The sequence below is a fragment of the Rhipicephalus microplus genome, chromosome 5 (genome assembly GCF_043290135.1).
Source record: "Rhipicephalus microplus isolate Deutch F79 chromosome 5, USDA_Rmic, whole genome shotgun sequence".
NCBI lineage: Eukaryota > Metazoa > Arthropoda > Arachnida > Ixodida > Ixodidae > Rhipicephalus > Rhipicephalus microplus.
This window is the reverse complement of record NC_134704.1, coordinates 41717748-41737651: the sequence shown is the minus strand read 5'-3', so window position 1 is coordinate 41737651 and position 19904 is coordinate 41717748. Positions and strand designations below refer to the sequence as shown.

At 44.2% G+C, this 19904-nt stretch overlaps 3 protein-coding genes across 3 annotated transcripts; 2 read left to right on the top strand and 1 right to left on the bottom strand.

The window, feature by feature from the left end:
* Positions 1–58: 58 nt before the first annotated feature.
* On the top strand, positions 59–2081 carry Dpck (Dephospho-CoA kinase). The gene has a single exon (XM_037425677.2). It carries the CDS (start codon positions 968–970, stop codon positions 1661–1663), a length of 696 nt encoding a protein of 231 aa, XP_037281574.2. The 5' UTR covers positions 59–967; the 3' UTR covers positions 1664–2081.
* On the bottom strand, positions 1964–13509 carry LOC119174667 (centrosomal protein of 83 kDa-like). Its single transcript, XM_075895282.1, has 9 exons — positions 13061–13509; positions 12851–13001; positions 12540–12761; positions 11944–12442; positions 11367–11851; positions 9915–10088; positions 8504–8604; positions 6174–6318; positions 1964–2359 (listed from the first exon to the last, which is right to left on the bottom strand). The coding sequence occupies exons 1-9, from the start codon at positions 13174–13176 to the stop codon at positions 2132–2134; spliced, it is 2121 nt and encodes a 706-aa protein (XP_075751397.1). The 5' UTR covers positions 13177–13509; the 3' UTR covers positions 1964–2131.
* A 38-nt stretch (positions 13510–13547) lies between these two features.
* Positions 13548–16843, top strand: LOC119174668 (uncharacterized). The gene has a single exon (XM_075895283.1). The coding sequence runs from the start codon at positions 13859–13861 to the stop codon at positions 15797–15799; it is 1941 nt and encodes a 646-aa protein (XP_075751398.1). The 5' UTR covers positions 13548–13858; the 3' UTR covers positions 15800–16843.
* Positions 16844–19904: the final 3061 nt, after the last annotated feature.

The following is a 19904-nucleotide window of genomic DNA, read 5'->3' as shown; positions in this document are numbered from 1 at the left end:
CACGTTTTGAGCAACTTTGACAAGCGGCGCGTGTTTTTTGTTTCTCTGTATGAATTTTTCGGTATGACGTCCGCCGTTGCAGGGACGTCTGGCGATGTCGTGCGTGGTACCGTCTGCCGAGGCAGTTGTGATTATGCCTATGCCGCGAAGCGAGAGATGGTGCGGTGTGATAAACAGGTTGCAGCACGTCGGAGTTCGTTACGATTCCGTCCACGCTTGTGTGCGCCGTCGTACGATTTATTCGTCGGGTTTCTTCCGATATGTCGCTTTTTTATCGCGTTTTACGGGCCGATGCAATTCGTTGAGAGGCGTTTCACCGCACCGACAGCACTTGCCCATTTACAGAATAAGCTTCCGAAGCGTTTTGTTGCATGACACAAACAAGTGTAGGTAGTAAACAAGCAAGTGATTTGTTTCCCCGGAAGCTAAAATTAGAGCAGTCGAGAGTTGGGGCAAAACGGCAGCGGGAGGCGAGAATAGCGTTTTTTCTTTTTTGCGGTTGTTGGCTTCATAAAACTCCCACAGACTTTTGTACATGCCGTTCATATCTCTTAGAACGTGAACTTAATTCTGTTTCGACTGCATCAAAATAGCACTCATGAGCTGCCGGCGAGATCAGCTGGAAACGAAACTAAAGCTCAGCCACGGAGCAAGGAATTCCTCCATTGCCTCTGCCAAATGACTGACTCTGACTTGCCCACCAATCCAACGCAAGTAAGCAGCCGATCTGCACTCGGCTACTTGTCCATTCTCGTATGTGTTATGTGTTTACTCGCGGTTTTCCCGTTCTCGTTTCGCCACTTTACATTTCACGCTTTTTCCTGCAACCTCTTTCCTCCGTTGAGGCAAAGCTCACGGATCCAGAAGCCTGTTTCAGACGAGCATATACTGCGCAGTCGGACGGTTAGCGGTGCGGAGTCGTCGTTCGGTTTCGTCCCAGGCGTAATCGCGCGGGTAACCGAGAGCGATGTTTCTAATCGGACTGACTGGAGGCATCGCGTCCGGTAAGAGCACGGTCGCCAGCATCTTGGTTTCGCTCGGAATCGATGTCATAGACGCGGACAAGATCGCCCGTGAAGTGGTCGAGCCCGGAAAGCCCGCCTGGGCCAAAATTCGTCGCGAGTTCGGCTCCGAGGTGCTACTCAGCGATGGCCAACTCAACCGTCCCGCGTTGGGCCGGATCGTTTTCAACGATCACGACAAGAGGCGAAAGCTGAACCACATCACCCACCCGGAAATACACAAGGAAATGGCCTTCCAGAGCTTCAAGCTATTCCTCAGGGGTCGCCAGTTCGTGGTGGTCGACGTGCCGCTGTTGTACGAGACCAAGACGATGCTGCGCTTTATGCACAAGGTGATCGTCGTGAAGTGCTCCTCCGCGCAGCAAATTGAGCGGCTCATGCTGAGGAACGGCTTCACCGAGGAAGAGGCGAGAAAGCGCATCGACTCTCAGCTCCCATTGGAGCAGAAGTGCGGCCTAGCCGATTACGTCATTGACAACACGGGCGATGCGGAGGCGTTGCGTGCCCAGGTTGAAGACGTCGTTCGCCAGCTCAGAGGATCGTGGGCGCATTGGAAAGTGCGCGGCGCCGTACTGGTCCTTATGGTGGGACTGTTAACGGGTGTCACGTGGTTGATAACTCGCGTCTCTAGTGCACTATAATTTTAACCCTATAACCTTGCCACGTAGTCTCACCCTTCGTGGACACTGCAACGTGCTTTCTCGAAAGCTTCCGAATCTTTCTGTACCTGACTGCAGTAGCGCTAGGACAACATTATCAGGTTCCATTGCAATCCTTCAAAGCCTGAGGAAGTGAATCACATATGCTAACGCTTCGAAATTTTTGGCATAAGCATATACTACTGTATGCCTTGGAAGCTTGGGAAAGAACTATGCCCATCTACTACTGGCATTGCAAGCTCTAGACATTAATCAAGTACTCATGACATGGAAACATAATCGTAATGTTAAATAATATATTTTAGTATTGGTACAAGGTGTATATACACAGGGTTTTATAGCAAAAATATTTTTGTATTCATGTACAAGTTGTGGTATAAAGTGATTAATATATATATTATCTGTGATTCCAATTGGCTATGTCCCGTGTCATTTTAGACGGGGGGACATCTAATTTTTGGATGAATGATGGAATTCCTTTGATGCACTACTGGATTTAGAACTGCAACTGTGTCTCGATAACGATGAGATGTCGATACTGCTGGGCGGACTTTGATGCGTCATTTCACCGAGCTTCTTCACCAGTGTGACCATCTGATCCATCTGTTGGCACTGCTGTACATCTAACCGATCCAGCTTTTCTTTCATTTCTGTAATGCTCCACAATGCTGCACTTCGCTGAAAAAAAAAAAACAGTAGTGGAACAAATTAGGCAACTACACTATCTTTGGTATTGTTGAAATTAATATAAACAAACAGTGCAATCTTGGAAAAAAATCACAGCATATCCACAGAGTGAATGATGAAGAGTGGGGCAAAGCGTCCGTGCATTTATCCGTCCGTGTGTCTGTTCGTCTGTGCATGCGTCCATACGTGCAATCGCGTTCGAGAATGCAGACGGCGCGCAGGTAACACCGATGAGACCCGAGCCAAGGAAGCCGAGCGCGAGCGTCTTCAACGCGCTCATCGCTTTGCTTCGTCTATACCCCACCAACGATCCGCCATGTACGGCGACTATCCTGAAGAGTGAGAGAAGCACCCATTCTTTGCATATCCAGGCACAGCCCGCGCAGCAGCCCATCGGAGAGTAGAGGTACAGCGCTATCTAGAATATCCTCACTCAACTGCAGTTTGTAAGTACTTCTATGAGACAGTGCCGTCTATTATACTGTTTGGGAGATACTGCCTTCTTTTCTTTCTCATCTCTTCTTCTCTCGGTTACGCGTGACGCATGACAAGGTTAGACTGCGAGGAGCTTCGCCCCTAAAACAAGAGCAGAATGAGTTAGAATTGTTGGCTGTTTCCTAGATAAGATTTTCTTGTTTACGTTTTAGGAAAGAAGGAAGCTACAGTAGCACAAACTTGCGAAGAAAGTTGGTTGAAGGTTTGTTGAGATATCACTATCATCAAATACAAATGACATGGTTTGTAAGTGCTACAGAAGGAGGTCCCAAGGTAAATACCATCAGGGAGACCTCCTATTGAGAATGTATTGATGAAATACAGGGCACACAAGTGACGACAAGAAGTGCATTATGAAGCGTGAATTTCTTAACAAAAACAGAAAAGCAAAAGCGCAAATAATTTTAAAGTTGCTAGGCATAGAACATCAACAATAACGAAAAACTTGTAAATAACACACATATTCCAAAGAGTTAAATCAATCAAAGAAAATGAAGAAACACAAGGTAAAAACGCTGAAAAAATGTTAACATGAAAGCTGGGAGAAATGGTTTCTTAATGTCACTTATAATATTTTTATATTATGACAAACTTTATTGATCAAGGGAAGAAAGTTTCATAGGCAAATACCTGAAAAAAGCGCTATTTGCCATAGTTCGAGTGTACTATCGGCAACAGTAAGCTAAGATCAGAGGAGAATCTAGTCAAATTTGTGTTTGCTAGGAAATAGGGTAGGATGCTTTCTAGTTCAACGTCAAGATGATGTGCACAAAAAATGAGAATACCCAGTTTCAATGAGATGGAACAATTCGTGGGGAGAATGCCGAGATTGCAGTACATGGGCGTGGCAGACTCCCTCCAGTGACTGAAGGTGATAATTTTTATTGCTTTATTCTGCAAGTGAGCAAATCTTGGAGAGATGAATCCTGTAAGTGTTTCCCCAGGAAGAACAGCAATATGTTGAATGACTATGAATGAAGGCGAAGTATAATGCACGATGAATGTGCAGTGGAAAGAAGGGGCGAGTTTTAATTAAAACAAGAATGCCGAAAGAAATTTTGGACGAAGTTGCTGCGATGTGTTTATTAAACTTTAGGTAAGAGTCAATGGTAACACCAAGGAACGTCGTCGTATCAGAGGGGTGAATAACATGCGAGTCAATTGTTAGAAATGGCATAAATGTATGGTCTTACGTGAGGAATAAAATAGCATAAATGTAATTTTCAGTGGGTTAATTTCTATGGCAGTTTTGAATAGTTGGTGTAAGCAGAGCTTTGTGTGATCCGGAAGGATAGGGCAGCTATCACGATATGCATAATGGACATCGGCAACAAATTAACCCCACCAAAGTTAGCCAAGGCACTGGTGATTAATACCACTTTCACTAGCTGCAGTGTGTAAGCCTCTTAGACATCTCAGAAGTGTCACGTAAGAGGACACATGCTTAATTGTAAATTGCATGTTAGTTCCAGCTATCTAAGAGAACTCCTTGGCATTAGCCCAAGAAAAATATGCAAGTCTTTATGGCTTAATGGTTAGAGCTAAGGGCGGTTCTGGAAGACCACAAGGTTTTATTGCACAATCAAGGACACACTAATTTTTGTCTTCAGTGTGGGCTATTCAGCCAGACAGCAGCACACTGCAGCTTTGGTTAGCAAAGTCTTGAAAGATGCACCAGTATAACTTAGCTTTAAGATTTCTTTTCGCCCCCTCGTCTGAGAATTTAAAATTCTTTCGGTTCACCCACTTTACCTCTGCACTTACGAAAAGTGTTCGGCAACAATTCTTTCGACAGTTTCCAGAATTCTATCCTTTATAGCAATGATTTCCTTATTAGATTGTGAAATAAGATTCTTGCACGGCATGTTGTAATCTGAAGAGTATGACTATCCAATTGCAGTTGTTATAACATGCTTGATATGTGCATATGTATTGACTGCAACAAAAAATAAGGTTAGTTGAAAGTTTGAGCTCATCGCTGTCTTCTGTGGCCATGTAAGTAAGTGCGCAATAATTTTTTACTGTCAAGTATGAACCAACTCGTGCAGCAGTAAGCTTTATCGAAGGCGTTAAGCTAGGCGGTCGGCAAGACAGAAGTAACACTGTGCGACACTTATCCTTTATAAGAAGCTTCCATTCAGCTGGCATTGCATGGAATGTGATGGGGGAGGGGCCTTTCAGTGGTTGTATATTCTAGTTAATGCTCACACGATCCATTACCTATTGCTGCGTTGCATGCAGTAGTAAAGTACACATCATTAACAATCAAAGACCTAAAACAAAATGTGAGAGAAAGTGCAGGATCTCGCAGCTTGGAAAAGAACATTACAAAAAAACTTGCAACTCATATGACTAAGCTTAAGATCCCTTAAGCACGTGTGTGACGTTTTTTATATCTTTCATTTATTCAAGTGAAGCCTCACATTACCACTGATAAGGCACCACAAAATGCTAATTGGCAGTTTCTTCAAACAAAAAAATGCATGTTGAGGTAATGGGACCAAGGAATAAATGTACGTACAGTCGACCACAAAAGTTTACAGACCATGCGAGCACATGGCCAAAAGTCTCTTTGCGACACTTCCGCTACAGCACCCGAGCAGCAACCCTCTCATTATCTATGGCCTGTCTATTTTCTGACTGGGTAGAAATAATTTTCACCTTTCACTTTTTAATGTACCACACTTTTTGGCACATGCATCGACGTGCTTCTGCCTCGAGAGCACTCTATGCGCATAACTGTCATCAGTCGCAATCTTTATCAGAAAGTGATGACTTGCCCATGAAACGCCGTTCGAGGCACAGCGCGATAGCTTTGATCCTGCTATGAAAATAGAAATGTGACGTTTATACAGTAGATAAGCGCTTTGCGTGAAAACTGCGAACTAACAATGCATTACACAGCAGTAGAAAATATAAAGGCTAGTGAATAACAAGGAAGAGCCGTTTTTGGTCTAGCACGGTGGTCGACGGTCGATGGCGCACCACTAGGTGGCGTGAACAGACAGTTTGGAACACGCTTGTGTGGTCCGCAACCTTCTGTGGTTGACTGTACATGCTTACTCTGCTGTCTTCAACCTCCACTCTCTCTTTATCAGCCTCTGTGCTAACTTGAAACATCAAAACAAAGGGACTCAATGTCGAACAAATTGTCAGTGTTTGCATTGCTAAACTGTGTAACACGTTGTGTAAAGGAATCCCAGACTTGTAAAACTGTTGATTGGTCTTTTTTTTTTACTGCATTTTGTTTAGCAAAGGCACATTTTCAACATGCAATACTCTATAAAGCTATTCTCTTGACCGTACTTACATCGTTTGAGCGACATAAGGAGCCAGTGGTCCTCCCTGGAAGAGTGGGAGGCAGTTCGAGCAATGAGCGAAACTCAAGTTGTTGCCTTCTTAACTTCTTCAGCTCATCCTGGAGCTCCCTGTATATATCTGGAGGTACACTCTGCCTGCAATGCAATTTTTTTAGTGTGAAGGCATAACCGAAATGAGTAACCAGCCACTTCCCTCAAAATAACCAAAAGAATATATATTCTGTGACACGTTTCAATTCTGCTTTGCCCCTACACAGTTCTGGGACGAACATCTACCAGTCAGTTAATTGCATGGCACTTATTCCCGTGCCAACCGACTGCCACTGCCACACAGCTGAGATTATTCATGTATCTCGAATGAAACATTTCGTAATTTGTGCTTCTTCGATTTACAGCCAGGATGGCTGCTCTAGTGTGTGGAAAATTAGTGTGGTCATTCGTCTTCGTTCTGCATACATGTTTATCACGGTGTGGTGCTGTTCTTTGTCATTAAGTATGGCGACTAGTTTTAACTGTGATCTGTGCCTTGAGTGGGATTAACTTTTGGTTGCAATAAAGGTTGTGTCTCGGTGTACGTGCCATCAAAATTCAGCAGACACCTTGAAAGGTTGTACGTCAAATGTCAACTGATGGCTTCTTAGCAGATGTGAGAGATACATTCATTGGTTAGCTTTTTCATTAATGCTTCAAGGCACGTGAGGGCAGTGCTTCATGGAAATGCGAGAGTGTGCCACACAGGTGACCTTCAATCTTATTATGTAATGGAACAAAGGCCACACACTGAAGGTAACACGGCATCGAAGATAAAAATATGAGACAGTACTTTAAAATGTGAACGAATAAAAATGTCATTGTGGCTTTCAGCTTTCAGGACTAGTTCATTAATTGTATCAAATGATAACAGAGTGCTAGGAATATAAACGAGGAAGATACGCTACTGTTGCATCTTCCTATGACACCTTTTGGTAAATGGTGGCTAGCGCTATGACACCGTTTGGGGAATAAAAATGTGTAGCGAGAAAAATTCCACTTGCAATTCGAACTTGTGAACTGTGTATTGTGGAATCATTGATCCGCCCCGCCGTATCTTTTGATATACATTTCAATTAAGTCACCACCATAGGTCGGAAAAACTTGTGGAGCTTACTCAGACTCGTGAAAATTTTCCTGAGCCGGGCTCACTCGGACTCACACTGGCAAACATTTTCTTTAGCCGGACTCACCAAAACATTACTCACCTGAACTCACTCAGACTCGTAATTCGATCTGAGTCCGAGTGAGTCAACTTATGAGTCCGTCAGCCTAGAAGTAGCTTTTTCGATCGCGGTGTCAATGCACTTTAAGACCAATATTTCATGTAATCGGTGCTTTTCTTGCTGCCATTTGCATCTTCGAAAACGAGTTTTGAGTGCTTCCAGACTAGTAAGGTCATTTTTCTTGAAAGAGATGAGAGCATAAGACACAATAATGAACAAATTCCCTGGAAGAGTTGGTGGGTGGGGGGAGGTCAAGGCACTCCCATAGGTAATTTACGGCTGTAATTGATAAATATTGAAATGGTGTACAAACCACACTGCTTTAGAATACCTATGAGTAAATGCGAATCCATATAAGGCTGATAGCAATGCTGAAAATGACTAGATAGAACCTTATGTCGGCAAAACAAAATGTAACTCATTCAGACTCGCTCTAGAAATGTATCTTGTGCTTAGGACTCACTCTGACTCACCAAAATGTTCCTGAGCCGAATTCACCTGGACTAACACGCAAATTTGATTCCACCGGACTCAGACTTGCGAAAATATTAATCACTGAAACTCGGACTCGCAGCTCCGAGTCTGAGTGAGTCGACTCGTGAACGAGTTCGCCGATCTACGGTCACCAGACTGACCACTGTAAATTTTGGCAAGAATACCTGGGAATTGATGAAGAAGTGTCCAGCAGTAACTATCTTGAATACATCCCTACTCACTTATTGAGTAAAAACACAGAACAAAGTGCCTTGCTAATTCCTCTAGCTGTGGCTGCAAATGAGCTCGTGTGGCTGCAAATGAGCACGCGTGTCGTGCGTCTGCAAATGAATCTTCCTTTGTGTTTGTGCATTCAATAGTTAAGCACTAGGTTGTGCACATTGCCTGCTTTTCTCCATTGCTGTGGGAGTGTTTGTCCGAGAAGTGATCTGATTTGTGTTATAATAAATTTGTTGACAGTCAGGCATGTGATGTGAATTCGTCGGCACAAGCGGCAGCTCTTTTCTGCATGAACTGTTCATTTCGGAGGCGTATAGCAGAAGAAGCTGTACTGTGAGTCCTCTACTTACCTTACGTGACCAATTTCAGCATGCTTTTCTTGGATTTCCGATTTCAGGCTTTTTATCTTTGATCGGTACGAATGCACAGCCTTTCGGTACTCCCTGTTTCTCTTCATGACGCCAGGAGAGGCATAGAAACGAAAGCAATGCAAAAGAAGAAGTATGAAAGTAATATGATTTACACGATGAACTTACAGTGTTCCTGTAAGACCCGCAGGTCACATGATTAAATCCTGGCCACGGTGACTGTATTTTCAATGGAGGTAAAAATACCAAAGGCTTGTGTACTTGGATTTAGGAGCATGTTAAAAAAACCCAGGTGGTCAGAATTTCTGGTGCCCTCCACTACGACATCTCTCATAATCATATCATGGTTTGGGGCTGTAACACCTTTAAAGTATGTTATATATTGGCATTCCTATAAGTTTAATAGTAACAATGATGTATTCTCACCATTTATTACCACATATAAATATAATGGCTTGCAATAAGGGAAAGCAATGCTGTAATATTCAAAGATTCAATGCACAAATCAACCAGGAAGAAAAAATAACATAAAGATATCAGAAACTAGGTGTAGACCAAACCAAATTCACTCTTAATGATTTGTATGCAATCATTTATACTTAGTTTTTCCACTAGTGTGCATAAAAAAGGGTTTAAAGGCATGGCTTGTAACAGTCTGGTCTTCAAAAGAAGAAGCACGGGAATTATATGATCTTGAGGCTCCCCAAAAAGGACATTTTTCATTGCTACAATATGCACTATCAATGCTCTCCACACACCGGAGCTGAACAACACGTATAAAATAATTTACTTTGACATGAAAGTCTTTGTCACCCAGAATCTGCTAATAAACATTATCACAATGAGTCAATACAGTTTACCGATTTTACAAACTCTGCATCCTGCGTGATACCTAAATCGCAGAAATCGCTGGACGACAATTCACTCATTTTTTACGTGAACCACATGCAACAGACAGCGAATAACAGAGCTGCTGCTAGTACATCACGAGCTGCCATGTTTCCGTGACATCAGACTTGCATTGAAAAGTCCCTCGTTACCAAAAACAAAAGTGCTTTGATGAAGTAGCGGTATTAAGGATACATGCAATGAAATTTCAAGCTCTGCTGCGCTCTTTATAGGGTCCCCGACACTTGTGTTTTTATTTTAGAGCAACAAGCTGAAAATATTATTTAAATTTTGTGTCAGCACTCCTTTAATAGTGTTGACAATTTTCCAGCAGCTGCTCTTGTAAAATATGTATCGACAGTATACATATGTTATGGTAGCTGGGAAATGGTGGAATGCCATGTAATTTCAACACTACCTCATCATTGTATGAATGATCAGATGTCTAAGACCTGCTCAAAGCTTGTGTTTTTATACTCATGTGAGCATGCAAGGTTCGACTCACTTGCTTCAAAGCCCTCAATTTCCAGTTGAACTCTTTATGGGCTTGCCGCAGCTCAGCTTCAAGCTCCTCAATTCTCTTCACAAAGTCGTATTTCTCTTGCTCCCAGGCCAACTTCATCTGCATACCAGTCCTGTCGCTTTGCTCCGAGAGTTTAATAGTATTGACCTGAGCAGCCTGAAAGCATGCATGCGCATCTGTTAGTGATGTTCTTATGGCATCTCAGTGATTATAAGTAAACCAGAACATTTAACAGGTTGTGAATAGGGACAAATTAAGAAAAAGCACCAGGTTTCCCCATTTACTTCTTTTGTTGTCTGCAATATGCTTCATTTTCTGAAACCCACCAAAAAATGTGATGACAATGCAGAACCAACGCCTGCTCTCCTGTAGCTCTGTGATGCACCTAAAATTATAAAAGCTAGTAAAACATCAATCAAATTATTGAATGGTTAGACTTAAAGCTTATCAAAATATTCCTTAAACCACACTTTTACAAATCAATTCAGCATGTATTCAATGGCTTTAATAGCTTTTCTGTTAACAATGCTTCAGTGATTTAACACGGATAAACTAGAAGGTTATGTTGGATGACAATATATAGCAATGATGATGCAGTTTTTCAAGTTGGGACTGAACGACCTTGCTGCACTAAAATGGAAGAAATTACAGGCACGCACGATCTGTTTGAAGAACGTGCAGCTATTTAACTATGCTTGATGTAATGTTTCAGACCAAATACTGTGTCGTCTGAATCTTCTTGTTCCTTTTGACATTTTGAAAACATGGTACCAATACCACAATAAATCTTTCTAAACTTAGCGTGAACACAAGTGTTCGATTCACCAGGCACAAAGAAGTTTGGACTGTACCCACCCCAAGAACTTTTTATGACAAACAATCATTGTCCTACAGACTACCTTCTTTGTTAAACCGCGAAGATTTTGATCCTTCCTCTAAACAAAACTGTCAGATGAAACACTTCGCCCAACTGATACATTATCCTCAATGATACATCTCTCAGAATTTATGCCCATTCTTTCCTTTCTATTATTGCTTTTCATGTTCATGCCACTTCATGACCATACATTTGAACTACTTTCTTTTTATCTTAGCACTGTTTTCATAAGCTTTTTGTATTTCTTTTTTATGATGTTATACCTATATGTTTATTTCATATTTGTTGTGCATGATTGACTGCCATTCCTGCTGCTTTGTCAACTTGTGAACGGGGTCAGGACCTCGTCAAGCTCTTGAGCTTTTAGTCCTGTCCTCCACCTTATCTAAAGGAAATAAAATGATTGATTGATTGATTACCAGTCAACAGAGCCACAAGTGCAAAAATATGAATTTGTTTACATCAGTAATTAAGAGATTAAGACAAACTTCTCTGACAAGTTAAGTCCCCAAAAGAAATCTTGCGCGTACATTTTCAATGAAGGAACCACCGAGTACCTGCAGTTCAAGTTGAAGAGCCTCAATTTTTCTTGTGAACAGCTCCTTCTGCTCCTGCAAATCCTTGAGCGCTGCATGACTTTTTTCAAGTTCCTCCTCAGACAGAGCCAGACGTCTTTGCAAAACTTGGTTCTCAGCAGCAACATTGTTTGTATCTTCCCGTGCACTTGACACTGCCTTCAGCTTGGCCTTCAGTGCAAGCACCTCTTCCTCAAATTCCTGTCTTTGGCTGTCCTGCGCTTGCTTTAAATGCTTAATCTGCTTTTCACTTTCACCGAGCCTCTCAACTGCGGCTGCTTTGGCAGTGGCGATTTCTTTGAGTTTAGCTTCCAGAAGAATCTTTTCAGATTCGAGTCTTCTCGCACGATCCCAGTCCTTTGCTCTTGTGGCATGGTGTTTTTTTTCAAGCTCCTTCTCTTTCTCAACCAAGAGCTGTTTCTGGTCAGCGGTGCCTTTAATGGCTATCTCGGCATCTGCTTTGGCACCTGGAAAAGAAGGAAATGTCTCGTTTCTGTATCGCACAGCTCTTACAGGTGATTTGCAGGCTGTAGTGGCACACAAACAATGTAGGACTTACTTGCCAGCTCCAAAAAAGCTTTCTCGTATTTGGCTTCAAGCTCAGCCCTTTGGTGGACAGCATCCGTCCTCAGCTGTAGAATTTCGGCCTTGTGTTTATGTTCAGACAGGCATATCGTGTTTTTTAGGCTGAGCTTCTCTTCTTCAGAAGATATGAGTTGTTGCGAAAGTTGGTTTATCTCTTGTCGATATCTGGGCAGCATCTCCTCCAGTGCCTCTCTTTGGGACAGGGCACCTTTGAGCTTTGTTTCTATGATTTTGTTGGATTCCTCGGCAAGTGCGAGCTCTTCGACATGTTTCTGTAGAGCTGCTTGTTTCTCCAGAGCAAGGTCATGTTTTTCATTTCTCAATTCCTTCAATTCAAGAAAAACACTCTTCAGCTTGCCTCGTAAGTCTGCATTTTCTTTCTGCACATCAAGGAGCTGCATCAGAACATCTTCTCCGCCAGCATTGCTTTTCTCGGTCTTTAAACTTTGGATTTCCACTTTGAGTCGATTCACCTATTGAATGACAAACAGTGAATGAATGGTTGTAAATTGTGCAATTTTACACTTGCTAGAGGTTTTAACGTAAGGTGTGACCCATTTAATACAGTACCTCAGCTCTGTATTTGAGATTCTGCTCCTGAACAGCTCTCTGGTGGTTTTTTTCTGCACTTTGTAACATAGATTTCATGTTTGTGAGCTGAACATTCGCTTCGTGCAGGGCTGATTTACATCTTTCATGGTTTGTCTGAAGCTGCTTTGTGTAGTCTGCAAAACTGTTACGAAACTCCTCTTCTATTTTTTTCCGCAGATCATCCTCGCAAATAGAGCTTAACTGAAAGAAAACAAAAAAGTACACGGATCACGCATTATCGTATCACGTTGTCTAAACCTATCGCCCGAAATTTGTAACACTTTCCTTACCTTTACACGAAGCTCTTTAATTGTGGCCTCTTTTTCTGAAATAATCCTGTCGGCTTTTTGCAGTATGTTGACATGATTGGACCGGACGTCTTGAAGGGACTGCAAAGTGTTCTTCAAGTCCTTTTGGAGCCTCACGTAATCTTCTTGAAGACTGATCAAGGAAATACCACGTTCACGCTTTCAAAATATTACTGTACTCAGTGTACTTACCTCACATGGGCAGCTTTCAGTTTTTCAAACGAGTTCCTGTGCGAGTCATCTGCGGGGTGTTTTTCGTCGTAGTTTGGGACATCATCTATATCGTATGGTGAAGGGTTTAGCGTCATTATCTTGCTTGCGTTACGCGCTGAACTACTCAGCTACATTCAACATAGATGCGGTACTGAGACATTATTTCCGTGCACGCGGATTTCAACCGTTGGTTCGCATCGCGTATCCACAACAAAGTTCATAACAACCGCTACAGAGGTAGCGCCATCTACAGAGCACTTGCTTTGCCGCATTGCATGTGCATTGATGAGTTTGTTGCGATATACTAGTGTATATTTCATGTTCTATAGCAGTAACTTTTGCCATTTAGTGGCCCTTGAGCGATAAAGGTTCAAATGCGGCGAACAGCAAACGACAAACTAGCAACAACAAACCGTATCAACCCAGCAGGCCACGCGGCCACGCTACGCCTAGCGGCGTAGCCGAGAACTAGAGCGCGCAAGTTGATTAATTCGCTCGATCCGTGAAGCAACCGAGAACTGCCCACGCAAGGCACGGGGTCACTCAAAGCTTGTTGGCGCTAAGTGGGGGGCGCGATGTCGACGCTCAAGATGTTGCTCATCAGTGTTTTTGCAAGAACAGACTCGAATGAGGACTGAGGCGGCTCTCCGGACATCGGCATCTGCGCCTCGTCCGCTATGCAACTCCCGTCGATGGCCCGATTCTCCGTTTGATGCGTGCCGCGTGCGGCAAAACGCCACCACTCACTGACGTGAACACGACGTTTGTGCAGCCAAGATGAAACAGACCTCTTCGTCGGACTCGGGAACTGCCAACACAACCGATGTTTGCGCGAACGACGATGCTGCTGTCAAGAAGCCATGCAGAGTGTGGTTGGTGCCCGCTTGGATAGCGTTCAGCTTTGTCGCCGTGCTGGTGATCGCACTGGGAATGCTTGCATTGTGTTTGTTCAGAGTGAACGCTCTTGAAGGAAAAGTTGCGAGCTTGGAGGAGCGCACGTACCAGCTTGAAGTCCGGAGTGATGGCCAGGCGGCTGACCAGCTCTCATCGGCGTTCCTCGCAGCGAGACGGCGAAGACGGCGGCGAGACGTCGAGCCCGCCTGCCTGTGTCCTCCAGGACCACCGGGACGACGAGGTAGACGTGGAGCGAAAGGTGAAATAGGAGAACTAGGCCCTCCTGGTCCGCCTGGGCTCCCGGGTAAACCAGGCTTTCCGGGCGCAATTGGCATCGACGGCCCTAAAGGCGAACCGGGCCCCATGGGACTTCCCGGTGTGGCAGGATCGAAGGGCGACAAGGGGGACAAAGGTGAAGGCGTCGTCGTGCGTTCAACTAAAGGCATGAAAAGGTCAGTGACTCGGCTGCATGGTGGCACGCTTGGATACACTGAAGTAATCGCCATGAAAGGTGCTCCTGGGGAACCGGGACCGCCAGGCCCTCCTGGACTTCCGGGGTTCGATGGAAGAACAGGACCGCCAGGGGACGTGGGGCCTCCTGGTCCGAAGGGTGACAAGGGCGACCACGGCTTCGTCGGCCTGCCTGGGGACCCGGGCATTCCCGGTCTTCCCGGCCCGAAAGGAAATATTGGTACGAACGGCCGTGATGGGCCCCGAGGTGAGAAGGGAGACCCTGGCGGCCCGGGCACTCCCGGTGTGGACGGTGAGAAGGGAGATAAAGGAGAACCCGGGTCGGTTGTGACAACAGACGGTGTTTCCATTCCCACTTCTTTCGTGCAGGGCCCCCCTGGCCCACCAGGTCAGAAGGGTGAGGCGGGTTCGAAAGGGCCGGTGGGGCCAAAGGGAGAGAAGGGGGATGAGGGTAAAAAAGGTAAAAGGGGTCGAATTGGCATTTTCGGCAAGCCGGGAACAAAAGGCGAGAGAGGAGACCTTGGCCTGAAGGGGGAACGTGGAGTAACTGGTGAGAAAGGAGAAAAGGGCAGTTCTGGTGACCCAGGCCCTATTGGTGAGCCGGGAGAGATGGGGCCACCCGGTGCCATGGGTTTAATGGGCGAAATGGGGCTGCAGGGGCTCCCAGGCCTTCCTGGCTATCCGGGCCCCAAAGGTGAAAAAGGAATTCAAGGGGATTACGGGCCACAAGGAATGATGGGACCGCCTGGGCTCTCAGGCCCTCCGGGAAGGCAGGGACCGAAGGGAGACAAAGGTGACAAAGGGGAATCGTCAGTAGCCAAGTATGCGAGGCACACTCTTTTGGGGGCCATGGATGACAGGGACTTTTCCATGATAGGTGGGCCTCCTGGTCCACCTGGCATGCCTGGGGAACCTGGTCTTCAGGGGCCGCCCGGTATCAAAGGGGCCAGAGGAGCAGACGGGCAGAAGGGAGAACCAGGAGAAAAGGGTGAAGCAGGCACTTCTGGTCCTTTGGGCCTCCCTGGACCTGCTGGTTCGAAAGGAGATCCAGGGAAACCAGGTTTTGATGGAAGGCCTGGCTTAACTGGTGAACGAGGTGAACAAGGACGCAAGGGCGACAAAGGGGAACCGGGAATGCCTGGACTAGATGGCCTTCCAGGTCATCAAGGGGAGCCTGGTATTCCAGGTCTTAGAGGCAAACCTGGGCGAAAGGGGGATAAAGGTGACAGTGCTTGGTCTGCAGACCCCTGCCCACCTGGACCGAATGGTTTGCCGAGCAAAGGCTGTGCAGGAGATCGCAAAGCGGATGGCCTGCCTGCTGCTGCTTTACCAAAGCACCTAAGCTTCCATTAGTGCATTCTCTTCATTTTACAACTTCTGTTGTGTAAAATATTGCGTCAGAGGGTGGGTGCCTTTGCAGACTTGTGCTAGTTTGTTTTCACTGTGGATAGGTCATATTTTTGTGTCTTGGTTGTGTTATGTGTGTGTACATCATGTCTGTCTGTCTGAAATTTTGTGAAGTCTTTCATCAGTGTCATGCTCTTTTATTTTGTCATAGCTTCACTGACTTTAGGATTTTATGCCTTCATGCCATCAGAACATCTTGTTCATAGAAAATATCCTCTGAAATAGTTCCTTTTTGCAAGAATGCTGCAGGTATTGCTCTAAACTTTGCACAGCTGTGGATTCAGCTGCTTTATGGCTGAATAATTGCCTTGTAAGGTCTACAAATCCTCTCAAGTTGTTGTTTATCCTTGCATACAAGTATCTAGCTTCTGTGATGCCGTCCTAGCAGTTCAAAGTATGCACAACATATAGGACTACGTGCTTTCTGAGTGCTGTTTTAACCTGCATGGTGCATTCAGTCTCAGTAACAAGCTTTTCAAGCCTTCGTATGTGGTTAACCTGCAATGCTGTGCTCCATGGCAGCTATGGGCAGTCTTTTGCTGTGAAAGCCTGCCATGCATGAGTTTTCAATAGGGGCAGTTTTTTTCACTGCGGTAGGAATGTAAACATAGATATTAGCAATAGAGTACTGGTAGTACCTGCCTTGGATTGATCTCACAGAGCCTCTGTTCCTGCGAATCTTGTCCTCTGCTACATTCCGTGCACTGCGCAGAGTTCTAAAGCAGCGATACTCTATGAATCTGTTTATACTAGTGCCAAATACAAGTGCTTTTATACACACTTTATCTTTACACCTTTTATACTTGTGTTGTTTTATTTTGCAACAGGATGTATGCAGTTTTATTTATATTATGCTAATACAAACCTTTACTTACACTTTTACCTCTCAATTCATGTAGCTTGGCATGATGTACTCTAATATAAATACATCTGTTTTTATCTTCTTGCTGCCTGTGTAGAAGGAAAATAATAAACACATCTTATGTGTGATGGAGTGCGTGGTGTATCTCAACATTCTCGCCGAGTTTATGGCTGAAAATGTGAAGTCGTTTACTTAAACCATTAGGGCATCTAAATCGCTATCAACAGCCAGTGATTCTCAAAGTCCAACTTGAATTATACTTTTCATTCATCTGCATCTCACAAGTGAACATTTTTTCTAATTGCCTTCAGAAGTTGACGCTGCCTACATATATTGCCATTGCAGTTGGTTGAGAGCTTTTAAGAAAATTCTTCAAATGTAGATGCTAGTCTGTTATGGCTTAGTGTGCAGTTTCATCATCAACTATCTGCTTCAAACGGTGAGGAAAAAGTTTTCTAGAGTGTAGCCATGTTTCCTGCCTTGCTTGCAGAATACTAATCTGGGTACAACTGAAGAAGTCAGAAGAGCCCCCGCCCAGAAGATTGAAGCATGGTGATTGGTCGCTTCTCTGTCCAAAAAATACTCATACTCATGCACCCAGCAACAGTCACAAAGGGCTGTCACTGGCCATTTGACTCGCGACATCACCTTGGAATGTCGATTATTGGTGAAGATTTTTATGCATTTGCCTTTGAGGAGGAAATGCTGCAGACATTTAATGTACCTGATTGTAACGGTTGGTGCTTCTGCAAAGAATCGATATTGCTACTAAGTTAATGTAGGAAGCTAAACCAGGGTTCCCAAAAATGAGCTTATTAACTAAGCCATGGTTTCTCAAAGTCCTGCAGAAGCTCCTTGAGGTTTCGCAATCCACTGATAAATTTTTTCTGGTTTCACGTGTGCCAAGTCATTTGGACGGCATACTTGAGGTACAATCGATGTAAGGCACTTCCTTTACCCACGCACATTTGTTGGTTCAAGGAGAGTGAGCTAAATTGCATGTCAGTAAATGAATATTTATTTACCCTTGTCTTTCAATTGGCTGTACGTGAATATAGCTTTAACTGAATGGAAGATGGTTGCATGAAAGCAGGGTGGAGGGGGAGATTTCTTGGTACCTAATAAAGCTTAGCAGGGTTCCGCAGGACCAACATGTTTAAGAACTCCTGAACTAAGCCATGTGATGTCGCCAGTGCAAGGGACAATGGATTGAGAGGGCCCATTTTTGTTGAGACAAAATGACATGAAGCCGACGTATACTAAAGTTGGGAAAAACGTACGGGGCGATTTCTTTTTCGTAATTGAATTGTAATAATTATAACAAATGCCAAAGTGGACGAAAAGGCAGCTAGTCGCCGATAGGGACCAAATTCACAACCAACAGCCACTAATTATCATTGAAACATGAGGGACTGTCTGAATGGGTACCTGTACGTCAATTGTCTTGACTTAAGCACACATCGACAACTTGAGCAGAGTCGGTGATCAAGTTTCATCTGTAAATCTCGGTGGCTATATGTTATACAGTAGGCCCTCAGTAAACAGAAATGTCCTGAATGTAACTGCAGTTTAAATGGAACAAGTGCTTCTGACAAGATAGGTTTCGTACTTGTATTCTCCATCCTTGTTTATCTCTCAGTTAACCGGGCGCTTCAGTTTTGTCTGGTTCCATTCAATGAAAGTGTACTGTAGCCGCTCATAAAACCTAAGTGCATACAAGCTTCTGTGAATCGTACGAACACATACATGTCCAATATAAGCTTGCTTACCCAACAATTTCAGCGCTTGTTTGTGTCTCTTCTCTTCGTCCCTTGAGTTTGTGCGCTGTTTCTGCCCATAATGTATCACCAACTAGCCCAACTTTCAGTCTTGCTTAAGCTTGATAGCTTGTCTAGAATGATTGAGCGAGCAAGTTTATACTGGATGTTTGACGTCTGGCAGTATCAGCCGGAGTCAAAGTTGTTAGAATGAAGCTGTTACTGTGCTGGCTGTATAAGTGATGTGCTAGGATGTTCCATGCGATGTGCTAATATGTTGTGCGCACATGCAAGTTTATGCAGGGGTGGATTCAGCCAGTGGTTTCGGGGGGGCCGATCATCTGAAGTAACATTGGAGAGGGGGGCGTGGTCATCACTTCTTGTTCTTAGTAGCGGAAAAACCCCTTGATAGCATAAATACTGTTCATGTGTGTTGACAGTGCTTTCGCTCATTAGTCCTAATTCATGATAGGAGGTGAACTACAAGCACTGAAGTGAGGAGTGGTGCTGACACAGACTTTGGGGGGGGGGGGGGGGCGATTGCCCCTACCACTCCCCCTCTGGATACACCACCAAGATTGTCTTACAGGTTCAGAAACCACCTTTTTTTCTGAGCTGTGGCTCTGTCTTCAGGTAGGTGACATACAGCCCCAAGCATTATAAGGTTGAACATTCAAGATGTTTGTTTTTTTTTCTAATTAATTTAATACTCAGCAGATGCTCCCAGATAAATCTTAAGTGGCCTATCTGGTCAGGCTTGCATAATGACATACACCGTAGCAATCAAAATTACTCCGTGCATCACATTTGAGCTTGCATTGTGAAAAAAATTTTGTTTAGGGACCAAAGCACCATGACAGTAAATGTTTTGAATGTAGAATTTCTAAAGTGTCGCCATTTACCCCATAATGAAGTTTTGATAGTTTTTTTTTTTGGCCAGTTTTATATGGAATGATTTACATCCTCTAATATGCCCTAAAGCCACTGCTTCTGCAATAAAAATTTCAGTGTGACAAAACTGCTTTTGTAACAATATGGTAAGTATTACAGCCTGCTACGTCACGGTAAGCAGCTGTTGTAGCACCTGAACTACTAGAGTTGTTTTTTTTTCGATGGAGTAAGTGGTGCTCCGCAGGCCAAGGCCGTCTCGCCACAAAGCACTCCGTGAGAACCATTGAGATATGTACATCACATGAATGACGAGACCCTCTCCAACATTTCTTTTTCAACATGTTGCTCCAGCTATGGGTTACATATCGCAGTTTATGCTGAACTTGACGGCGTCATTGTAACTCTGCAGTTGATGAGCTGCAAGGCACAGAATGGTGCCACTGGTTGAGACTTTGGTTGTGGCGGCCATATTTATGAATCAAGAATGAAATGACAGGACACTCTGTGCAACAGAAAGTTAAAGCACTTAGGGTGGTTTGAA

Excerpts from the sequence above, each read along its gene's own strand:
- LOC119174667 (XM_075895282.1), bottom strand. The coding sequence starts at position 13,176 with ATGACGCTAAACCCTTCACCATACGATATAGATGATGTCCCAAACTAC. Across the intron at positions 12,443-12,539 it reads ATCTCAAATACAGAGCTGAG|GTGAATCGACTCAAAGTGGA; the intron begins GTACTGTATTAA and ends GTCATTCAATAG. Across the intron at positions 10,089-11,366 it reads CTCTTCAACTTGAACTGCAG|GCTGCTCAGGTCAATACTAT; the intron begins GTACTCGGTGGT and ends GCATGCTTTCAG.
- Dpck (XM_037425677.2), top strand. The coding sequence starts at position 968 with ATGTTTCTAATCGGACTGACTGGAGGCATCGCGTCCGGTAAGAGCACG.
- LOC119174668 (XM_075895283.1), top strand. The coding sequence starts at position 13,859 with ATGAAACAGACCTCTTCGTCGGACTCGGGAACTGCCAACACAACCGAT.